The sequence below is a fragment of the Brachypodium distachyon genome, chromosome 3 (assembly GCF_000005505.3).
Source record: "Brachypodium distachyon strain Bd21 chromosome 3, Brachypodium_distachyon_v3.0, whole genome shotgun sequence".
Lineage (NCBI taxonomy): Eukaryota > Viridiplantae > Streptophyta > Magnoliopsida > Poales > Poaceae > Brachypodium > Brachypodium distachyon.
Window position 1 is genome coordinate 53,436,244 of NC_016133.3, and position 17,505 is coordinate 53,453,748.

At 48.3% G+C, this 17,505-nt stretch overlaps 3 protein-coding genes across 3 annotated transcripts; all 3 read right to left on the reverse strand.

The window, feature by feature from the left end:
- Window positions 1-6,113: 6,113 nt before the first annotated feature.
- On the reverse strand, window positions 6,114-8,565 carry LOC100824085 (pimeloyl-[acyl-carrier protein] methyl ester esterase). Its single transcript, XM_003570149.4, has 4 exons — window positions 7,731-8,565; window positions 7,457-7,546; window positions 6,735-6,802; window positions 6,114-6,588 (listed from the first exon to the last, which is right to left on the reverse strand). Exons 1-4 carry the CDS (start codon window positions 8,454-8,456, stop codon window positions 6,384-6,386), a joined length of 1,089 nt encoding a protein of 362 aa, XP_003570197.1. The 5' UTR covers window positions 8,457-8,565; the 3' UTR covers window positions 6,114-6,383.
- Window positions 8,566-8,954: 389 nt separating this feature from the next.
- On the reverse strand, window positions 8,955-11,748 carry LOC100824394 (monodehydroascorbate reductase 1, peroxisomal). The gene is made up of 7 exons (XM_003570150.4): window positions 11,197-11,748; window positions 11,041-11,092; window positions 10,854-10,934; window positions 10,570-10,688; window positions 10,219-10,438; window positions 9,988-10,103; window positions 8,955-9,901 (listed from the first exon to the last, which is right to left on the reverse strand). The coding sequence occupies exons 1-7, from the start codon at window positions 11,320-11,322 to the stop codon at window positions 9,137-9,139; spliced, it is 1,479 nt and encodes a 492-aa protein (XP_003570198.1). The 5' UTR covers window positions 11,323-11,748; the 3' UTR covers window positions 8,955-9,136.
- A 154-nt stretch (window positions 11,749-11,902) lies between these two features.
- On the reverse strand, window positions 11,903-16,365 carry LOC100824698 (monodehydroascorbate reductase 2, peroxisomal). The gene is made up of 7 exons (XM_003570151.2): window positions 16,070-16,365; window positions 15,232-15,283; window positions 14,705-14,785; window positions 14,328-14,446; window positions 14,003-14,222; window positions 13,758-13,879; window positions 11,903-12,826 (listed from the first exon to the last, which is right to left on the reverse strand). Exons 1-7 carry the CDS (start codon window positions 16,190-16,192, stop codon window positions 12,110-12,112), a joined length of 1,434 nt encoding a protein of 477 aa, XP_003570199.1. The 5' UTR covers window positions 16,193-16,365; the 3' UTR covers window positions 11,903-12,109.
- Window positions 16,366-17,505: the final 1,140 nt, after the last annotated feature.

A 17,505-nucleotide genomic window follows, 5' to 3' on the forward strand; every position in this document is an offset into this window, starting at 1 on the left:
CATGCATGTCAATGTATCCACCCTTTTACAGTAAATGCACATGTATTTCAAGACGATTCTACATTAATCACTAATCAGATCAATAAAATGTAATTTGTGCATCACAAACATTATAGCAATGCATATTCGTATGGGTATTCGAAACAAGTTTTAGCTGCTCTGATCTTTTTGCCATATAATGCACATACGGAGTATTATAGGAGTAGCTCGGATTAACAGAGGGTTTAAACATCGACGCCACGCGTACGTGTTTTCAGCGAATTTTCGCACCACGCAATTCTGTACGCGCGACCAAACTTTTACTTGCCTTGATTGCGTTTAGATTTGCTTGGCGAACTCTGCACGTACGTACGGCACGTCGACAAAGCGTGTAGGTGTCGTCGGCCAATAATGCATGCAGCGGCATATGAAACTTCCGTATTTCCGACACGGAACAGCCGGCCGGGGCTGCTGTAGGATACGACTATCAATACTCCGATACGTACGTGGCATGCAGCAGCCGGTCCCGCAGGTAGGAGTACGTCGAGCAATGTTTACAGCTCGCCAGTTAATCAGCTATAGCCAGGAGGTTGGTTCAAAAAAAAAAACAGCTCTAGCCGGGCGGGCACACAACGGTCACCTGAGACGGTGGAGAAATGACAGCCTCGGGAATTGCGAAGGCGCTGGGAGCTGCTGGGTCCCGCCCGTCTCGCGAACACCAGCGTAAGTGTCAGGCCGCTCTAATTGGCGTGCCATGGTCTGCCACTACTCCATTTACCATTCCAGCATCCCACAGCGGTGAAGCGATGCGCCCTTCCTTGTCTCACACTCTCACTCATGGCTGGCTGCTCCTCTTCTTTCCTCGGGCAATCTCCGGCGAGCCGATATGCGGTGCAATGATGCGAGTTCTTGCCGCGAATGACAGTTCTGCCGATCGACTCCTACGGGCGTGCTGTTTGCTAGCACCAACGACACTCGTGAACCAGCAGTGGAAGACCGAAGACAGAAAAGCTCCGTAGCAGTGTCTGTGTTGGCACTTGGCACGTACGCACGCGCTAGCTCCGCACGGCTGCTGGGTGAGTGAGTGGTGTCACGCGTCGGCGTGCGTGCGTGTGGTGCATAACAGCTGGCTTGCAGCCCCGGACTACTGGCTGCTGCTTGCCAGAAATACGCTTGCATCTACGCTGCCCGCGCGTCTGTCTCGCCCCTCTTTTCCGGCATTTGCTACGGCTACCACCTCTCCGAGAGTCACGGGGATGCCGAAGGTGGTTGTATACTTGTGAGCTGAACAAAAATACGATGATCCTAGAGTCTTGTCCGCTTAGGAAATATAATTCCTCTTTCTAAATTTTTGTCGGGGTTTTAGTTCAATAAAAACTTGTGCGTGTGCTGCGCGCTGCTCTTCTTCCCCGGTAGTCCGCGTTCATCTCTCTCTCCCACTCTCTATCCAGCCGCCTCCGCCGGCGTGCGCCACCCGGGCCACCGCCCCCGCCGCGGGCCGCCCTTGCCGCCGCCTCCGCTGCACGCCCTGGAACTTCCTCGTGCAGCTCTGCCTCGCCCGTGTGCCATCCGGAAGCGCAGGGGTCATGGACGAGGAGCAGGCCGCGGCTGACGGCCTCACCGCCGCCATGGACGTCGACGAAGCTGCTCCAGTCACGCCTTCACGGCTCGGCTCCCAGCTCGGTAAAGCCGATTGGTTAGAAGAATGGATACAGTAAGTAGACTCTTGAGTATGACGTGTGGGCCCGAATCATTAACTTGGCGAAAACCTGTGATTTTTGGATTTTTTTGTAACTCACTAGTCTAGGCTGGGTATTAGTCACAAAGTCTTTAGTTTTTAGTTACAAGAGCAGCTAGAGATGTTTTTTTTTGTACTTTACTCTAGTTCAATTTCACAGAGAGATCGACTGTACTGTTAATCTACAGTTCCACCTAGGATTGAGGATTTCCAAACCAAGCATCCTTACGTACTTGCCCACCGTTAAAAAAATGGAGCCATAAACACAACCAAATGACTGCACAATCCTCCTTGACTTTGTCCCTCAGCAATTTAATACTCTTACAAACAATCAAATTATTGGGGCTATAATTGTGTCGTGATTGAATTCGAGAGCACGCGATTTCTCCTTAAATAAAATGTAGCATACCCCCCAAAACGCACAGACACGTGGATGCTCGGAGCCCACGTGGCAAGTTACGAGACCCGCGCGTCGCCGGCATGAGCCCGGATCCACTGTGCCGGCCGTCACCTGTTCTAGCTTTGGTCAACAACAGGCCGCGGCGGCGTGGCTGGACCCAGACCGTACGCGTTTGTGACTTCGTGCTAGCCACTACTCCCTGGATGGACCATCTGAATTCTGAGCCGTCAGATCCGACCGCACACGTACGGCCGAGATAAAAAGTAGATGGGAAATTAAGGCGTACACGTAGTCATGTATACACTCATAAGAAGACAAGCTAGGGAGCCATTTACCGACAGTTTTGAGTTTGCTTGTTTTGTTTGGCTTTTGGTTAAGCAAAACTGAACGGGGACTTAATTTGGTCGCGACAGTACGTACCCTGTACCCGTTCGCCAGCATGCATGCATGCACAAGGCAGAGGAGGAATGTCTCCACGTGTAAAAATCCGTTTAATTTGCCACCGGCTATACGTAATGAATCAAGTAAAGAACTCGTTTAGGTATTATATGCTCTTCCAAAGCGACGTGTCTTTTGCATACGGATTCAAAGATATGAATAGACGTGAGAAACTGAGAATCAGATTCTTTAGGATGAGATAAGGTTAGCTATATACTCTTGATAATCGATCTGAACAAATACGTTTGCCTTTAGTCTTCAAGTACTTGCCGGCAGATGCAGGTCACGCCCATTTCGTACGATTCTCTACACACGAACGCCTAACATGTGAAATAACAAGGCTGTTGTTAATCTAACAAAAAGTCCATTTCACACTCTGATATTATCGAAGTATAGAAACTAATCAACCCTCGATTTAGGATGAGATATGGCGCCATGGCAGTAATGTTCTGCAGCTAGTATATAGCTCAAGGTAAACTGGCAATGAAATTTAACCCACCTTCACGTTGCATCTGTGGGCTGTGGCATTTATTTAACCCACGGTCACGCTGCTAGCCTACAACTTGGTACCAAGCACGTACGTTACGCGAGTGTCTTACCTACCAAAAAACAAGCCCTAGTTTCTTTTGTGCTCATTTAGTACACGGTCCATCCAAAGAGATGAAAAATAATTGAGGCGCTAGCTTAGAGCTAGCTACTGGGAATAAAGACATGCAGCATCAATGGCAGCAAGCCAGCCCAGGCCTGGCCGCGCGGAAGGCCACCACACTCACTTAACCCCATGCTCATCATCAGCGCCCGTGCATGTGGCACATGTTAGCTCTGAACCCTGAACCAATTTTGGAATGCAAGCTGCCACTGCATTTGCAGTCAGGACTACTCGATCGGGAGGGGTGGTTGTTGTTACCACTGGGCCTTTCCCTCCCTTTCCAACACAGAAAGAAATGCATGTGCATGCTTGGCTTTGAAGTATAGCTAGGTATCCTAGCTATAGCTAGCTGATTGCGGTTTGGGAAAAGAAGTAGTAAAGCATTGCTGAGCAGCACCTAAAGTGCATAATAAGAAAGGTGATCGATCCAAGTTAGTATGGTCGTAGGGGTGCTTGCTCTGAAAGTGATTGTTGCCCATCTTTTTGATGTTTTAGCTAGATGCTATGAACTTGATTACTGAATCATTGATACTAAGTGTTTATTACGTGCCTTGCCCATTTGTTTGACTAATTAATCGAATATATCCTAGCAACGTACGAGAATTTAGCCATTTAAGCTAAGAAAAACTAAGCTCACGGTACAAATTAACAGTCTCACCCTGAGCGTTTTTCTTTGATGAATTAATGTAGCAGCAAAAACTGTATGCAACAGCAAGGACCACGGTATATATATACGCGCCCATTTTATTTCCTCCATCGGACGAACTTAACACAGGTCTTCGTACCGTGTAGTGAGGTTGCATGGACCGGCCTATTCGTAGCAGTGACCATTGATTCCACGACGGAAGTCAAGGGGAATCGACAGCACTGCGCTCACCGGATAGAGATATATACACCGTATCTCGTATACATAGGACTAGCTACCGTCCATGGAAATGGAATAATATGATGTATCGTACGTACGTTTCTAGGGTGGTCACTCCAAATTAAACTTCAACCTGCATTCTATCCTTCTGGCCGGTGTCAGGAAAAAAAAACTTCAACCTGCATTCATGTGCATGTACTGACATATGTACACGCAGCAAATCTCAAGCACTTCAGCTGGGGCTAATCTCTGTAATTTAGATAATTTAGAGAAGAGTAAAATAAACCGCTAGTCATGATTTTGGCAGAAATGAACATTTTAGTCCATGAACTCAGAAAACGCACAATTAAACTCTTAAACTGGGATTACTGTGTCATTTAGTCCAAAAACGGTTCGGCGAGATTTAAACACGCCGTATGGCCACTACGTCGGCTTCGGCCGGGACCTCGCGTTTCTACTTCGTTTTCTCAAGGGTTGATTTGCAAAAATACCACGCGGGTGGGTCATACCCTCACATCAGCCTGTCCCATAACCCACGTTTTCTGAGGCTACTACACTGTGTTGCAAAATCAACATTTCTCTGCATCCCGTCCATTAATTATCTTGGGGCAGATGAGACCTGTCCATTTCTCCAAACACTCTTTCTGTTTCTAATGCATCCTCTTCATCACTTGGCTAGTAATCTTCTCCATCATGCTTGGAATAGAAAACTTCTTACCCTCTTAGAATGTATCTCTCCGTTTCATAATTCTTGTCCCAAATTTGCCTAAAAATGGATCTATCTATTCCCAAAACACGTCTAGATACATGTAATATTTCGACAAGAGTTATGGAATGGAGGGAGTACTTGTTAAAATTGGTCTGATGTAGAGGGTATATTACACTAGTGTTGTATTTTACTCTTTGGAGAAATCCCTGCCGCTTACAGATCGGTACTGACCCTGTATTCACGTCAAATTAACAACAACCATAAATCTGTGCGGAGCGGAATGAGATGAGACGGAGCTCCGTTGCATCATTGCATGCAGTTGAGTTTATTACCTGTACTACCGGCGCGTACGTGACGTGAGGTGCTCCAGGGGGTACGTCTGTCGTCTGAGGCTCTGAGCGCTTGCGCCGGGGCCCGGCGGATCGAGAAGCGGGTTAGTACTAATCAGGGGATGCACGGTTGACGCGCGCCGATGGAATCATTCGCGACGCGTCCCCCCCTGGCCTGCTGCTGCCCAGGCCGCCCGGCGCGCGCCTCGCCGTGGCCGCGCGCTGTCGTCCGGTCCCGGGCGCGCGCGAGATGCGACGATCGCGCCGAAAATGGCGTACGTCCAGAGCGCGGACCAGGCCGCCGGCGCATTCCCGCTCACTGCATGCGCGCAGCGCAGCGGAGGCACTGGCATGACGATTGCAATGCGCCGTTGCCAGCCAGCTATAGCCACAGTAATTATAATCGCATCATGCCAGGACGGCCAGCACTACCATACTACTACGCCGCTCCCCCGCTAGCTAGCTGTGCGTGGTCCAGTCGAGAGCCCAGCCCGGTTCCGGCCGAGACGATCGATACGAACACGTACATACGCACGAGGCCCGCGCTTGGGCAAACCATGTGTTGCCGTTGGTTTTCTCTCTTGGGCGGGCGGGCCGGGCACTGCGCCATGGAAAATTACGAGCCGCGTCGACCGTGTACGTACGTGCTCGCACACGCCGTGAGGAGGCGCCAGGGAATGAGCTAGCTAGCGTCGGATGCTCCAGCCCGGCCTAGCTAGCTTATCGTAGCACTGTTTGCTGGTGGCACAACCGACCTGCGCGGTACTCCAATCTCTCCCTCCCACCGTCCCACGAACGAACGAGTCGTTCTGATCATCTGATTGGTTTGGTGAGGCGCTTGCGTTAGTTGTCTGTTCCTGTGCCGGAACAAGCAGCTGTAGCTCCTGTTTGCTCGCTCGTCTTGTCGCGCGACCGTCGAGCAACTTTTCGGCAGGCCTGGGCGTGCATGCTTTTCGCCTTTTTATTACGGAGTATTTTCATTCAGGACAGTAGGAAACAATAATAGTGATGCAGCCAGCTGTAAGTGATCTGACGGAATATATTACGCGCGGGTGTGTATAGCAGGATTACAAAGGAATCCCAACGAATTGACTGAAACCGAGAGAGACATGCACCTGCACGTCGATTCCTAGCAAGCCCAGCAAAGCGAACAGCCCCTTGCTTTCAAGTAACATCATGGCATTACGTACCACCAGTACTCGTACTCAACAAGGGCAGTCAACGGGAACAGCGACACATCAAACACACGATCACGCCAGGCAGCAAATACCATCCGTCAGCGCGTGCTTGGAGAACCGGACCGGTTAACTGGGTTGGACCCTTCGCTTGCGTTGGAGAAAACGGCTTGGTGGTGGTCTTCCTGGGAGTTGACGAAGCGGAGGAACCTCCCGAGCTGGCGGTTGTAGGCGCACGGCCGCTCCAGGTGCAGCAGATGGCCGGCCTTCGGGATGCCCTGCAGGAAGCAGTTCTCGCCCAGCTGCCTGCGTATATGCCATGAACGCGGCTATATCAGTATCTGAGAGTTTTTGCTCATACAAGTTCAGGAGTTTGTTTTGTTGAACTCAAAGTGGAGATGGAATTCGTACGTCGGGGATTCGGGGGAGGAGAGGATGGAAATAATGCTTACTCTTTCATCTTCCTGGCGAGCCCTATGTCGAAAAGCTTGTCCTCCTCGCCCCAGATAAGCATTATTTTCTGTAAAAACAAGGCGGCAGTTCAAGGTTACTTTTTCTTCAGAAGAAGAGAAGTAATCGCACATGGATAACCCAAAGTCAGAGTTTGCCCGAGCGGGCGGCCGAACTTAGATATTTAGGCCCATGAAGGAGCGTCAGCCAGCAGACGTTGGCCATGGAAGTATGGAACAGCCCATTATCACCGTGAACTGCTAGTCTGCCACTCTGTTGGGCTTTTCACCTATTTTCGCCGTCAACTCTAGTAGAGCTAGTCTGTAACTCTATTGGGCTTTTCTTTTCACAAAAAAAAAGACTTATGCCAATACCCTTACCAAAAAAAAAAACGTATCCCTGTACGGCTGTACCTCTCCTACAAAGAAGTTTTCCCAACACCGTTGGGTGAAAAAAGAACTTATCCCTATACTTGCATGGTCAATACCCAATAAACAGCTGAGTGACCAATTGTATTTTATTGCTGTCGCAAGGACCCTAGGATAAGCAAATTTTGACATACTACACACCAAACCTTGATGATGCCATAGTTATTGATCCAACAATCGCTCTCATAGGCCAACTGCTTTAGATCGGGCGTGCCACTTTCTTGCCCCTGTGACATCCATCTCTGGCTATGTTGGCGAAAACGTTAAGTAGGTGTTGGTTGGTGCAATTCGCTTACCTGTTGGAACGTAGGGATCTTGGCATCCATGTTACTGGTTAGTAGTCCTTGCAGGAGCTCCAGCCTCTCCTTCCTATTGGTGAACATTGCCTAGACATCGCCAAGGCAAACATATATAGATTTTGTCAGTTAACCAGACAAACAAACCAAACTACCCCAACCATGACTAAAACTAAAAGAAGATTAAAACTATCTAAATCCCCCAATGATAGTTTGAATGTATATATCCGATTTTCTTCTAGCGTAGATGATCATGGTTTGCTTAAACAATTACCTTGAGGTAGTCCTTGTACATCCTATCCGGGAACCACATCTTCCGGTACATGGAGACAGAGAAGAGCGCCTTGAGCCCCTGGAGCGTGTCCGGCATGAGCAGGTCAGCCGCCGACCCGGTCCCGAGCCTCGCCATGGTCTCGGCGTTCACGGCATCCGTCATGGCGACCACTGACCCGGACACGGCGAGCGACCTCACCAGGTCGGGCCGTGACTCGGCCAGCTTGAACGCCACCATGCCGCCGTAGCTGAACCCGACGACGTCGCACCTGGACACGCCGAGCCTGGCCAGCGCCGCGGCCACGCACCGGGCCTGGAACTCCGGGGACCGGTCGGCGCTGTCCGTCGCGGAGGATTTCCCGAAGAAGAGCAGGTCCGGGATGTACACGTTGTAGCGGGACACGAGCACCCCGAAGTTGAACTGGAACGTCACGCAGCCCTCCGCCGCGAAGCCGTGGATCAGGACCACGTTGGGCTTCGAGTCTCCGGGCCGGTTCCGGCGACGGCGGCGGCGGCTGGATGATGATGGCTGCTTGTTCTTGGTGGCGGTGGCGGGGTCGAGATCAGGGCTTATGGTGGTGGCGCCTTTCTGCTTGCCGGCGTGGTGCTTGGGTGCCCAGACGTGCATGGTGGTGCCCGGCTCGAGCTCGATGTCGATGGGCCGGAGCCCGGCTAGCCGCATCATCCCCGTCAGCAGCGGCTTCTGCGCCTCGATCAGGTTCACCATCTTCTTCCCGCGATCTTTGTTGATTGCCTGGGAGGCCACGACTCGCGTGCAGCACGGCCTACTACGACCAAATGTGTGCTAGAGAGTGCGTACGTGCTTAGCTGAAGTGTTTGAGAGCTGGCCGGCTCGTATTAATAGAGAGGAGGTGTATGCATGCGCGGGAGCAGGGGGAATCCGAGATGTGTCATGCAGCGAGATAGTTGGGGGAACGCCGGTGTAACGGCTGGTGACGTCGACGGCGGCTGACGGCTACGGGATTGAGGATGGGTGGGAGTTGGGTGGCGATCGAGGGTCGACAGCAAGTGGCCGGGAAATCGGACGGGAACAGGAGGCGGGATTAGTGAGTGATCTACCACCACAGATGTGTATAATGCACGCATGCGCGGTAGATTGGATTGGTGCAACAAACCAGCCGATCCTACCCACGGTGATCCGCGCTAGCTGCAACTACTATTTGGAAACTAGAATTTTCCCCAAACAATAATGGAATAGTCCACATCATGTGCAAGTGCAACCACTATTTCTTCATTTTCATCCTTGCATATATATTGAGAGTGATTTCTGATTTGGATACATCGTACATATTTACATTTGAACTTCTGAACCAATGGCTAGCATTTCATCCCAGCAGATAGAGTACAGTGCATTATTTGACTCCGGCCGGCCGTAGGCAGCTTGATTCAGAAGTCTCGTTTGAGCACGTAGGGCGCCTTCCAGCCGTACCAGTACACGAACGCCGCGATGGACACCGCCGCGGCGACGCCCACCGTCGCGTGCCACGCGTACCCACCGGCAGCAATGCAATCACGACGCAGCCGCCCCTCCGGGTCAACGGCAAAAGTGAGCCCGCGCCTCTCGAGCTCGCCCGCCAGCTCCGCGACGGTGGCCCCGCGCCGGACCGCGCTCGCCGCCGACTCGCTCTGCTCCCGGGTCCCGCCTTCGAGGAACACGCCGCCGACCCGGCCTCCGGCGCCCACCCAGCACGCGCCGAACCTGGGCGCGGCGGGGCCCGGCGAGAAGTCCCCGAAGTGGATCACGGCGTCTCCGGCTGCGTTGTCGCCGTAGAACTGCCACGAGAGCGCGAACACCCTTGAATAGAAGAAGGGCAGGTAGTCGAACCCCTCCTCCTTGGCGTTATCCCCATTGGAGGCGGCGGGATCCTGCAGAATAGCAGAGGCGGCGCGGCGGGCGGTCCGGCGCGCGCAGTCGACGTGCTCGAACCGGCGGAGGTCGCCGCCGAAGAGCGCGACGGGGAACGCGGCCACGTCGCCCACGGCGTACACGGCGGCGTCGCTGGCCCGCATCCGCGCGTCCACCTTGATCCCGCCGCGCTTCTCCGTGGCCAGCTGCCCGTCGAAGAGGCCCGTGTTGGCGCGGGCGCCGATGCCGACCACCACCATGTCGCAGGGAAGGCGCCTGCCGTCTCGCAGAATCGCTTCTGTCACCTGTGGCATGCAATTGCACTGCCGCTGATTCTCAAAAATCTCTTGCTTAAATTTTGCATGTTTCGTGGGATGGAAAGAAACTGTACCTTCCCATCTGAGACCTCCAAGGATGTAACCGCAGTTCCTTTGATGAAAGCAACCCCTTTCGCGGTGTAGTACTTCTCATAAAATTCAGCGATTTTCGGTGTAAACAGACGATCCACTGCACACAACAAATCGCAGCTCCATCAGATTGATTATGTACTGTTAAGTATATTCGTTTAAGTAGGAAATTCAGAGTTTGGATTGTGCTTCAGATAACATGATGGACTACTTACTGCAGTGTTTTCCGGGGAAAACCATGGTGACCTTGATCTCATGGGCAACCAAAGCCGCCGCGCACTCCATTCCTATGTACCCACCACCGATCACAACAGCACTTCCACCATGGCATGATCTCATCACACCCACCATTTTATCGGCATCCTCGAGATTGCGCAGATAGCAGACGTTTGCGGCATGCGAACCGCCGACTCCAAATTCCTCCAGTTTCAAGGCCTACGATCGTGAACAGATTATGTACATTGATTTTGGTTCCAAATCTTTCGAAGCAAACGCGCAAGGTGTTCGAGATTATTAAGCTTAACGGTTTAAATGTGACAGGATACGCAAAAAAAAATTGTATGTACCCGAGCACCTGTCGCGACGATGAGTGTTTTGTAGCTGATAGTTTCTCCAGTATCAGTGAGCAGCGTCTTGCGCCGCAAATCAGCAGAAATCACCCTTGTCGCAAGAACAAGTTCGATACCTGGTCAAGGTAGAAGAGACACATGATCCACAATGCTGAAGAGGAGGTAGGCAACGAAATTGACCTGTGGGGATCCTCTTAACCCCTGGTGATTGCTCACAAAAAAAAAGCAGACAAAGAAATCATATGCAGAAGACTCAGTGGTAATCATGGATATAAGCATACCGTGTTCTTTGTACCATTGTTCTGTGAGCAACTCATCGTTGGCACCAACGCAGGTATGAAACGCTGGAAGACGAGCAGCGCCTGCAAAGAACAGAGTAAATAACAGTTACGCAAAGAGCGTGTGATTGAGTGGATCAGTGGAACACTTGATGGTCGAAACAGAGCATGGTCATGTAGGTAAAGATACCTCGTGGGAGCAGATAGCCTTTGCTTAGTGCAGGGCGTTCATAAGGAGCGACCTGCCAAGTCAAGAGGGGATCAAGAAATCTTTCTACATGCATGTATGCACAAGGCAGACTTAAGCGATAGGTAAATAAAGCTGTGAAGAAGGGAACAAGCGTACGGCCTCGTCGGAGATGATGCAGAGCTCGCCGGGGGAGACGCCGTTGCGGTGGCGGACGAGCTCGAGCGCCGCGTAGCCCGCGGCCACGCCGCCGCCCAGGATCACGTACGCGAACGCTCGGCCCATCCGATCAGCTTAATTTACGTCTGGAATGGATCTCTATTACCTCTGTCCTTCGCTTGCGGCTCTCGATTTCGCCATGGATGGACGGCTTAAGTATCCGCGATCGCACAGCAGCTCTGCTCGGGCGGACCCCGCCGTTAATTCTTTGTTCTTGCCTTGCGGCTTGAGAGGTTCAGAGGAGAGTATAGTGGGGACATGGCGGGAAATCAAATGCCTTGCCTTTGCTCTTCCTCGCACTCCTACCGTGGGACCACCGGTCCTGCCTTCTTCTTCTTACCCTTGCCATCAAGAAAAATATTGCAGGGTCCAGGGAATTCTTCTCGCCTTCTCGGGGAAGGTAAAGCGTCTTTTTAGTGTCTCTTGTCTTCGCTGATCAGGCCTGTTTGGTTCCTTGGCTGCCACTGCAATGTAATGAGGATGAAGCAGTATCTTCTGAACATTTGATAAGATGGGCATGTGCTTGCAAGGATTTTCAAGTATCTCAGGCACCTTTGCAAAACTTAGAGATGATTATCAAACAGCCAGTCAGCGCTCAGCAAGGTATTTGCAAGATTATGGATCTCTGGTAGAAAAAGGATGGCTCTTGAGATACCGTAACAGCATTTCATTTCGTTTCATTGAAGCTGAACAATGTATGATGTGATTTCTATACGTGTTTACATTTGAAACAAAGATTACACTTACATACAGGTTTACACAGGATTTCCTCCTAGTAACTGTAAACGATGGCACACCACAGATTTTCCTCCCTTCTTCCACCAGCTCGGCAGTGCAAGGACTGTTCTCAAATTCACCATCTCCGGCGCTTCCGGCCATACCAATAACCAAATGCAGAAATCGATACAGCTGCAACAACACCTGCCGTTGCATACCATACAAAGGTAGGCTTTTCACCAAGGGTGACCCCACTGTCAGGCAAATCTTTCTTGCTTTCCTGAATGGCAAACGACAGACCTTGCTTTTCAAGTTCAGACATGCTTGAGACCTTTGCTTTACGCCGAACAACCACCGACAACGCCTCATACTCTTCTCGGCTTCCACCTTCGAGAAATGCGCCCGTGATTCGGCCTTTACTGATCCAATATGCACCAAAACTTGGGCTGCTGCTTGCAAAGTCGCCGTAGTGGACTACTTCTCCAACATTATCCCCGTAGAACTGCCAGGACAATGTGAAGACTCTGGAGTAGAAGAATGGCAGGTAATCAACGTCCCTAGTTTTTGAAGGCTCCAAGATGGCTGCAACAGCGTGCCTAGCAGTTCTACGAGCTGAGTCAACATGCTCAAGCCGTCGGGTATCACCATCAAAAAGCTTGATAGGGAATGCGGCAACATCACCAACGGCATACACAGAGCTGTCGCTAGTTTGCATTTGCCCATTTACCTTTATGCCACCTTTCTCCATCAACAGCTGACCTTCAAAAAGACTTGTATTTGCACGGATCCCAATACCAACCACTACCATATCAGCAGGAAGGTGTTTGCCATCTTTTAGGACTACTGCAGTCACCTGTAAATACACAGTAGCCTTTTTTACTTTGACTGTCATTGTTAGCAAATAAAGACAGTAGCTTAATTATACCTACAGGATTCATACTTTCCGGACAATATATATCTAATAACAAAAGAGCAGGAACTGTTGAACCTTGTTAAGCTCATCATGCTCATTTGTGTCACAGTGCGTACTATTGGAAAACCAAGCCAATTTTTCCCCCCGAATTGCTTTACCTCCAATCATATAGTACTTCCCTTAAGAAAAGGGCATTCAAAGGGGTTTCTGATTCTTCCATGAAATATTCTGCTTTTCCCCAGTGCACTTGGGTTCAACCCATTCATCTTTTGTCCGCTTATTGCTTCAGACAACTCTCAAACAAAAGTTTTCTTGATGCCTCTTGCGCTTATATTTCATCAAAGCCATGACAAGAGATGATAAACTAGTTATGGATGACTACTACCCGTAGGCCATACTCAAGCGAATAACAAAGATGATCTAAACTATCTCCCGCCAAATGGACAAAACCCAGTTAGTTGTTTGTCAGTTCTCAATGGATAATGACCAGGACTTCTGCGAATTGCTATTGACATGACTTTTAGGTGGCTAAGTGAGTTTGCTGAGACTTCAACAATCACCTGTATTTTAACCAAAGAACCCCTACCAGCCACCTGAATATCTTTGCTCTTATAAAAGAGGCAATTGGTGGCGGTGGTCCGTCACCTCTTTGCCTCCTCTATCGTAAAAAAAAAGCTTAAATTACTAGCACGTGTCATTAACACATAAAAGTTTTTTAATTCACGAGCAGTCTAATATGTTTTATCCGTAGCAAAGCACAGCCATTTAGCTAGTGACTATGAGGAAAGGAGATTCTGGACATTGACTTGTTATGAGAAGTTACTAGTCACCAACTGCACAGCACTGCCAGTTTCATGGAACAGAAACTAACCTTCCCCGTTGGGTCTTCTTTTTCAAAGGATGTAAGAACAGTTCCTTTGGTAAAAGTAACTCCTTTCGAAGTGTAGTAGCTTTCATAATATTCCGCAATTTTTTGTGTAAATAGCCGAGCCACTGCAGAAAAAAAAAGAGGTTTTATATAGATGAGCAAAAATCTTTGCAGGATATATTGGGCGGCCAAAATGGTAAGACAATATGACAAACAATGTTTCAAGCGATCAAACATCTCCTACTTACTGCAGTGGTTTTCAGGGAAGACCATGGTTACTTTTATCTTATTAGTAACCAATGCTGCTGCACATTCCATTCCTATGTAGCCACCACCAATGACAACAGCATTTCCACCTGAACATGAGCTCATTGCATTCACCAACTTATCTGCATCGTCGAGACTGCGTAAATAACATATGTTTGTGGCATCTGAACCGCTTATTCCAAACTCTTCCAGTTTCAAAGCCTATGTCATATACAGAGACACAAAGGAAAATACTAATGAATCAAGTAGATTAAATTTCAAAAACGACAGAAGTAGGATTTAAAGAAGCTATATATAAATTCATACCCGAGCACCAGTTGCAATTATAAGTGTCTTATAGCTGATAGTTTCTCCAGTGGCTGTAAGCAATGTCTTCCGTCTCACATCAGCAGATATCACTTTTGTTCCCAGAACAAGTTCAATACCTAGTCAAGAAAATTCACAGTTAGTAGATCTGATAAATTGTGAACATGAAGGCATACACACTACATACAATAAAATAACCGGGTGATAAAAATATTTATATAACTGAATTGAAGAACCAACAAAAATAACTATATTGTTACCAGATCATATTTCTTTTCTATTTACCATATCTGATGTTTACTTAGTAAATGATCAGCTATCGCATTTCCCAATATGCCGTGACTGGAACGATTGGAAAAAAATCTTAACAAACCTACCTTGTTCCTTGTACCATTTTGTCGTCAGTAACTCATCATTAGCACCAACACAAGTATGAAATCCTGGAAGACGAGCGGGATCTGTATTCGCACAGGGATTAGCGGATTAGAGACAGTTAGAAAGATTAACAATCTTTGCTTCGAATGCTGGACGACAGGACACATCAGCAAATACCATGGTAAGCAAAATGCTGAAACATAGTATTACAAATAGCATGACGGATTATTCATTTATTCCAAAAATGACAGATTATTCACATTGTTTTGAAAGTGTGAAACTGTCAATTAATGTGTTACACAAATTAGCTTTAACAAATGTGAATAGAATCAGATTTTATTGAAAATAAGAGAGTTAAAATTTCAATTTATGGAAACAATTAAATGGAGCAATACTAATCTTGAACAATATTATTTTATTGACAGAAGATCATGAGTACAATTGTACTGTTCTGTCCATAACTACAAACAAATGCGCAGGTGGAATGCTAGACCGGTTATGTAAACTTCTAAAATGTGGGAGAATGCACCTTCTGGGAGTAAATAGCCTTTGCTTAATGCAGGACGTTCGTAAGGAGCAACCTGGCAACAATACAAGAGAAATCATCACCATAGAGGTATGTGTTCAACAATAGAATCATAGGGCACACAACAATGGATTATGCTCCACAAACAAAATTCTCTGCTTTCTAGATAAAGGTGTGACGTTTTTGCTTTCATCCCGCCCCCACCAGCTTTCCCATCTTCCATGAGAAAACTTCGTCTCCTTTTTAGCATGGTATTGTTTTATTGTATATTCAACCACAGATGAATCCATATGCCGTATGGGCTATTTACTCCCGTTTGTGAGGTGGTTTTTCTTTTGATGCGCTGAATCTTAAGGTCACACACAGAAGATGTAGCACCGTTTCTTGCTCCTTGAAGAAAAATCCCTATAACTGAATTTAACTAGGCACACAAATGCATTCTTGGAACATACATGTATTCCTTGGAGGTGTAATAGAGGAGCCAATCCTGAAGAAGAAATATCTTGCCACTACAATCTCACCTAGTATCAAATTTCAGTTACGAAACTGCAGACTTATCCACGACAACCTAAATAACATCCTGCTTGGCCCGTGAAAAGATATTGTAGCATTCATGGCTTGACGGCTCAAGCAACAAAAAACAGTTCATCTTTTGGGGCAACTATTTCTAGCACAGTTCGAAGTAAGGAAACAAGCAATCAGAAGCACCAGTGGCACAGTTCCATCCAACAACCAAACCACTCGAATTCGATTATAGAGGGAGGGGAGTTCTCGAGCTGACAAAATACGGAAAGGCGAGCTCAGGAAAGGAATCAAACAAGGAAGCGAGGGAAGCGCTCACGGCCTCTTCGGAGATGATGCAGAGCTCGCCGCGGGAGTAGCCGCCGCGGCGGGCGAACTCGAGCGCCGCGTAGCCCGCGGCCACGCCGCCGCCCAGGACGACGTACACGAACGCGCGCCCCATCCCGGGTGTACTGGGCTTCTTCTTCTCGTCCCTAGATGCGGGCCATGGCGAAGCCTCTGACCTGCTCGGCTTGTGCGAGTCGTGTACTCGTGTGGGGAGTCGGAGATGAGATGATGTCCTTTGCGTCTCCTCCTCCTCACCCTGGGGGGCCCAGTCCAACCCGTGTTATCTTCCCCACACGATCAAGCAAACAGATATGGGCTTTCATTTAATGTGGAGGATGGAATTCCGTGGTGTTTTTCTCTTTCGGTTTTCTTGTGGGTTGAGAAGTCGTGGAAGCAAAATAATTTTCCTTCCAGAAAAATAATAATTTTGCGCGTGTTGCAACTTGGAAGGCAGTGGACTTGCCTTTGAAAGAAAAATGAGATGGTAGTTTTTCTTTCCTCAACAGGTCCAAAAAAAGAGAGCTGGAATTGGAAAACTTCTCTTTTTTAGATTTTTTGGTTATAAGCTGTCGTCGGTTTGATCAACTAAATATGAGTTATCTAATCTAACCCTAGGTTTCCGTCGTCAGTCAGTACGTTTTCGTCTGTCGTCTGGACGTTTCATATCACGGGAAGCTAGTTATTGTCATAAAAAGCTATACTACTCCGTATTAGAAACTTAGAACTATATCATAATTTCTAATGGTAGGTATACTTTGTATATCATATAACTTATGTTCTGTTGGTCAAACCGATAGCCACGTGTACGTCTTGTAAACTAAAAGGTAAATAGCGGTTCATTGAGCAGCGTTTCCCCCGCGTCGTACCTCGAGATTTCCTATTACACTTTACACGTACTTTGCAATGTATTTTTGTGCAACTTGAGCAGCTTAGGGTATGTTTGGTTTAATAGAGATTGATCTTGTAAATTTTTTGGCTAAATTTTATATGAGTGGATCAACATTGGTAAAAGGATAAATTGCTAAAAAAAACTCAACCTGCAAAGGGGCAAGCCACCCCTTTGGATTAAGAAAAAGACCTTCTCACACAGGCGGCACCGAATCTCACCATACACAACAGCACCGAATCTCATGTGAGAACGGGCAACTTGAGCAGCTTAGGGTATGTTTGGTTTAATAGAGATTGATCTTGTAAATTTTTTGGCTAAATTTTATATGAGTGGATCAACATTGGTAAAAGGATAAATTGCTAAAAAAAACTCAACCTGCAAAGGGGCAAGCCACCCCTTTGGATTAAGAAAAAGACCTTCTCACACAGGCGGCACCGAATCTCACCATACACAACAGCACCGAATCTCATGTGAGAACGGGCGGGCCTTAGGTCTATGCTTAAGGCGTGAGGCAGACGAGGGGATTTTTTAATCCTAAC

Bases quoted from the DNA above. Each gene is read 5' to 3' on its own strand.
- LOC100824085 (XM_003570149.4), bottom strand. From the start codon at position 8,456: ATGGTGAACCTGATCGAGGCGCAGAAGCCGCTGCTGACGGGGATGATG. The intron at 6,803-7,456 runs GTAAGCGAATTG...TTGTTTTTACAG, and splicing joins AGATCCCTACGTTCCAACAG to AAAATAATGCTTATCTGGGG. The intron at 6,589-6,734 runs GTAAGCATTATT...GCATATACGCAG, and splicing joins CTCGCCAGGAAGATGAAAGA to GCAGCTGGGCGAGAACTGCT.
- LOC100824394 (XM_003570150.4), bottom strand. From the start codon at position 11,322: ATGGGCCGAGCGTTCGCGTACGTGATCCTGGGCGGCGGCGTGGCCGCG. The intron at 10,439-10,569 runs GTACATACAATT...TCACGATCGTAG, and splicing joins TCGTCGCGACAGGTGCTCGG to GCCTTGAAACTGGAGGAATT. The intron at 9,902-9,987 runs GTACAGTTTCTT...TGCATGCCACAG, and splicing joins TGGAGGTCTCAGATGGGAAG to GTGACAGAAGCGATTCTGCG.
- LOC100824698 (XM_003570151.2), bottom strand. From the start codon at position 16,192: ATGGGGCGCGCGTTCGTGTACGTCGTCCTGGGCGGCGGCGTGGCCGCG. The intron at 14,223-14,327 runs GTATGAATTTAT...TATATGACATAG, and splicing joins TAATTGCAACTGGTGCTCGG to GCTTTGAAACTGGAAGAGTT. The intron at 12,827-13,757 runs GTTAGTTTCTGT...GTGTATTTACAG, and splicing joins AAGAAGACCCAACGGGGAAG to GTGACTGCAGTAGTCCTAAA.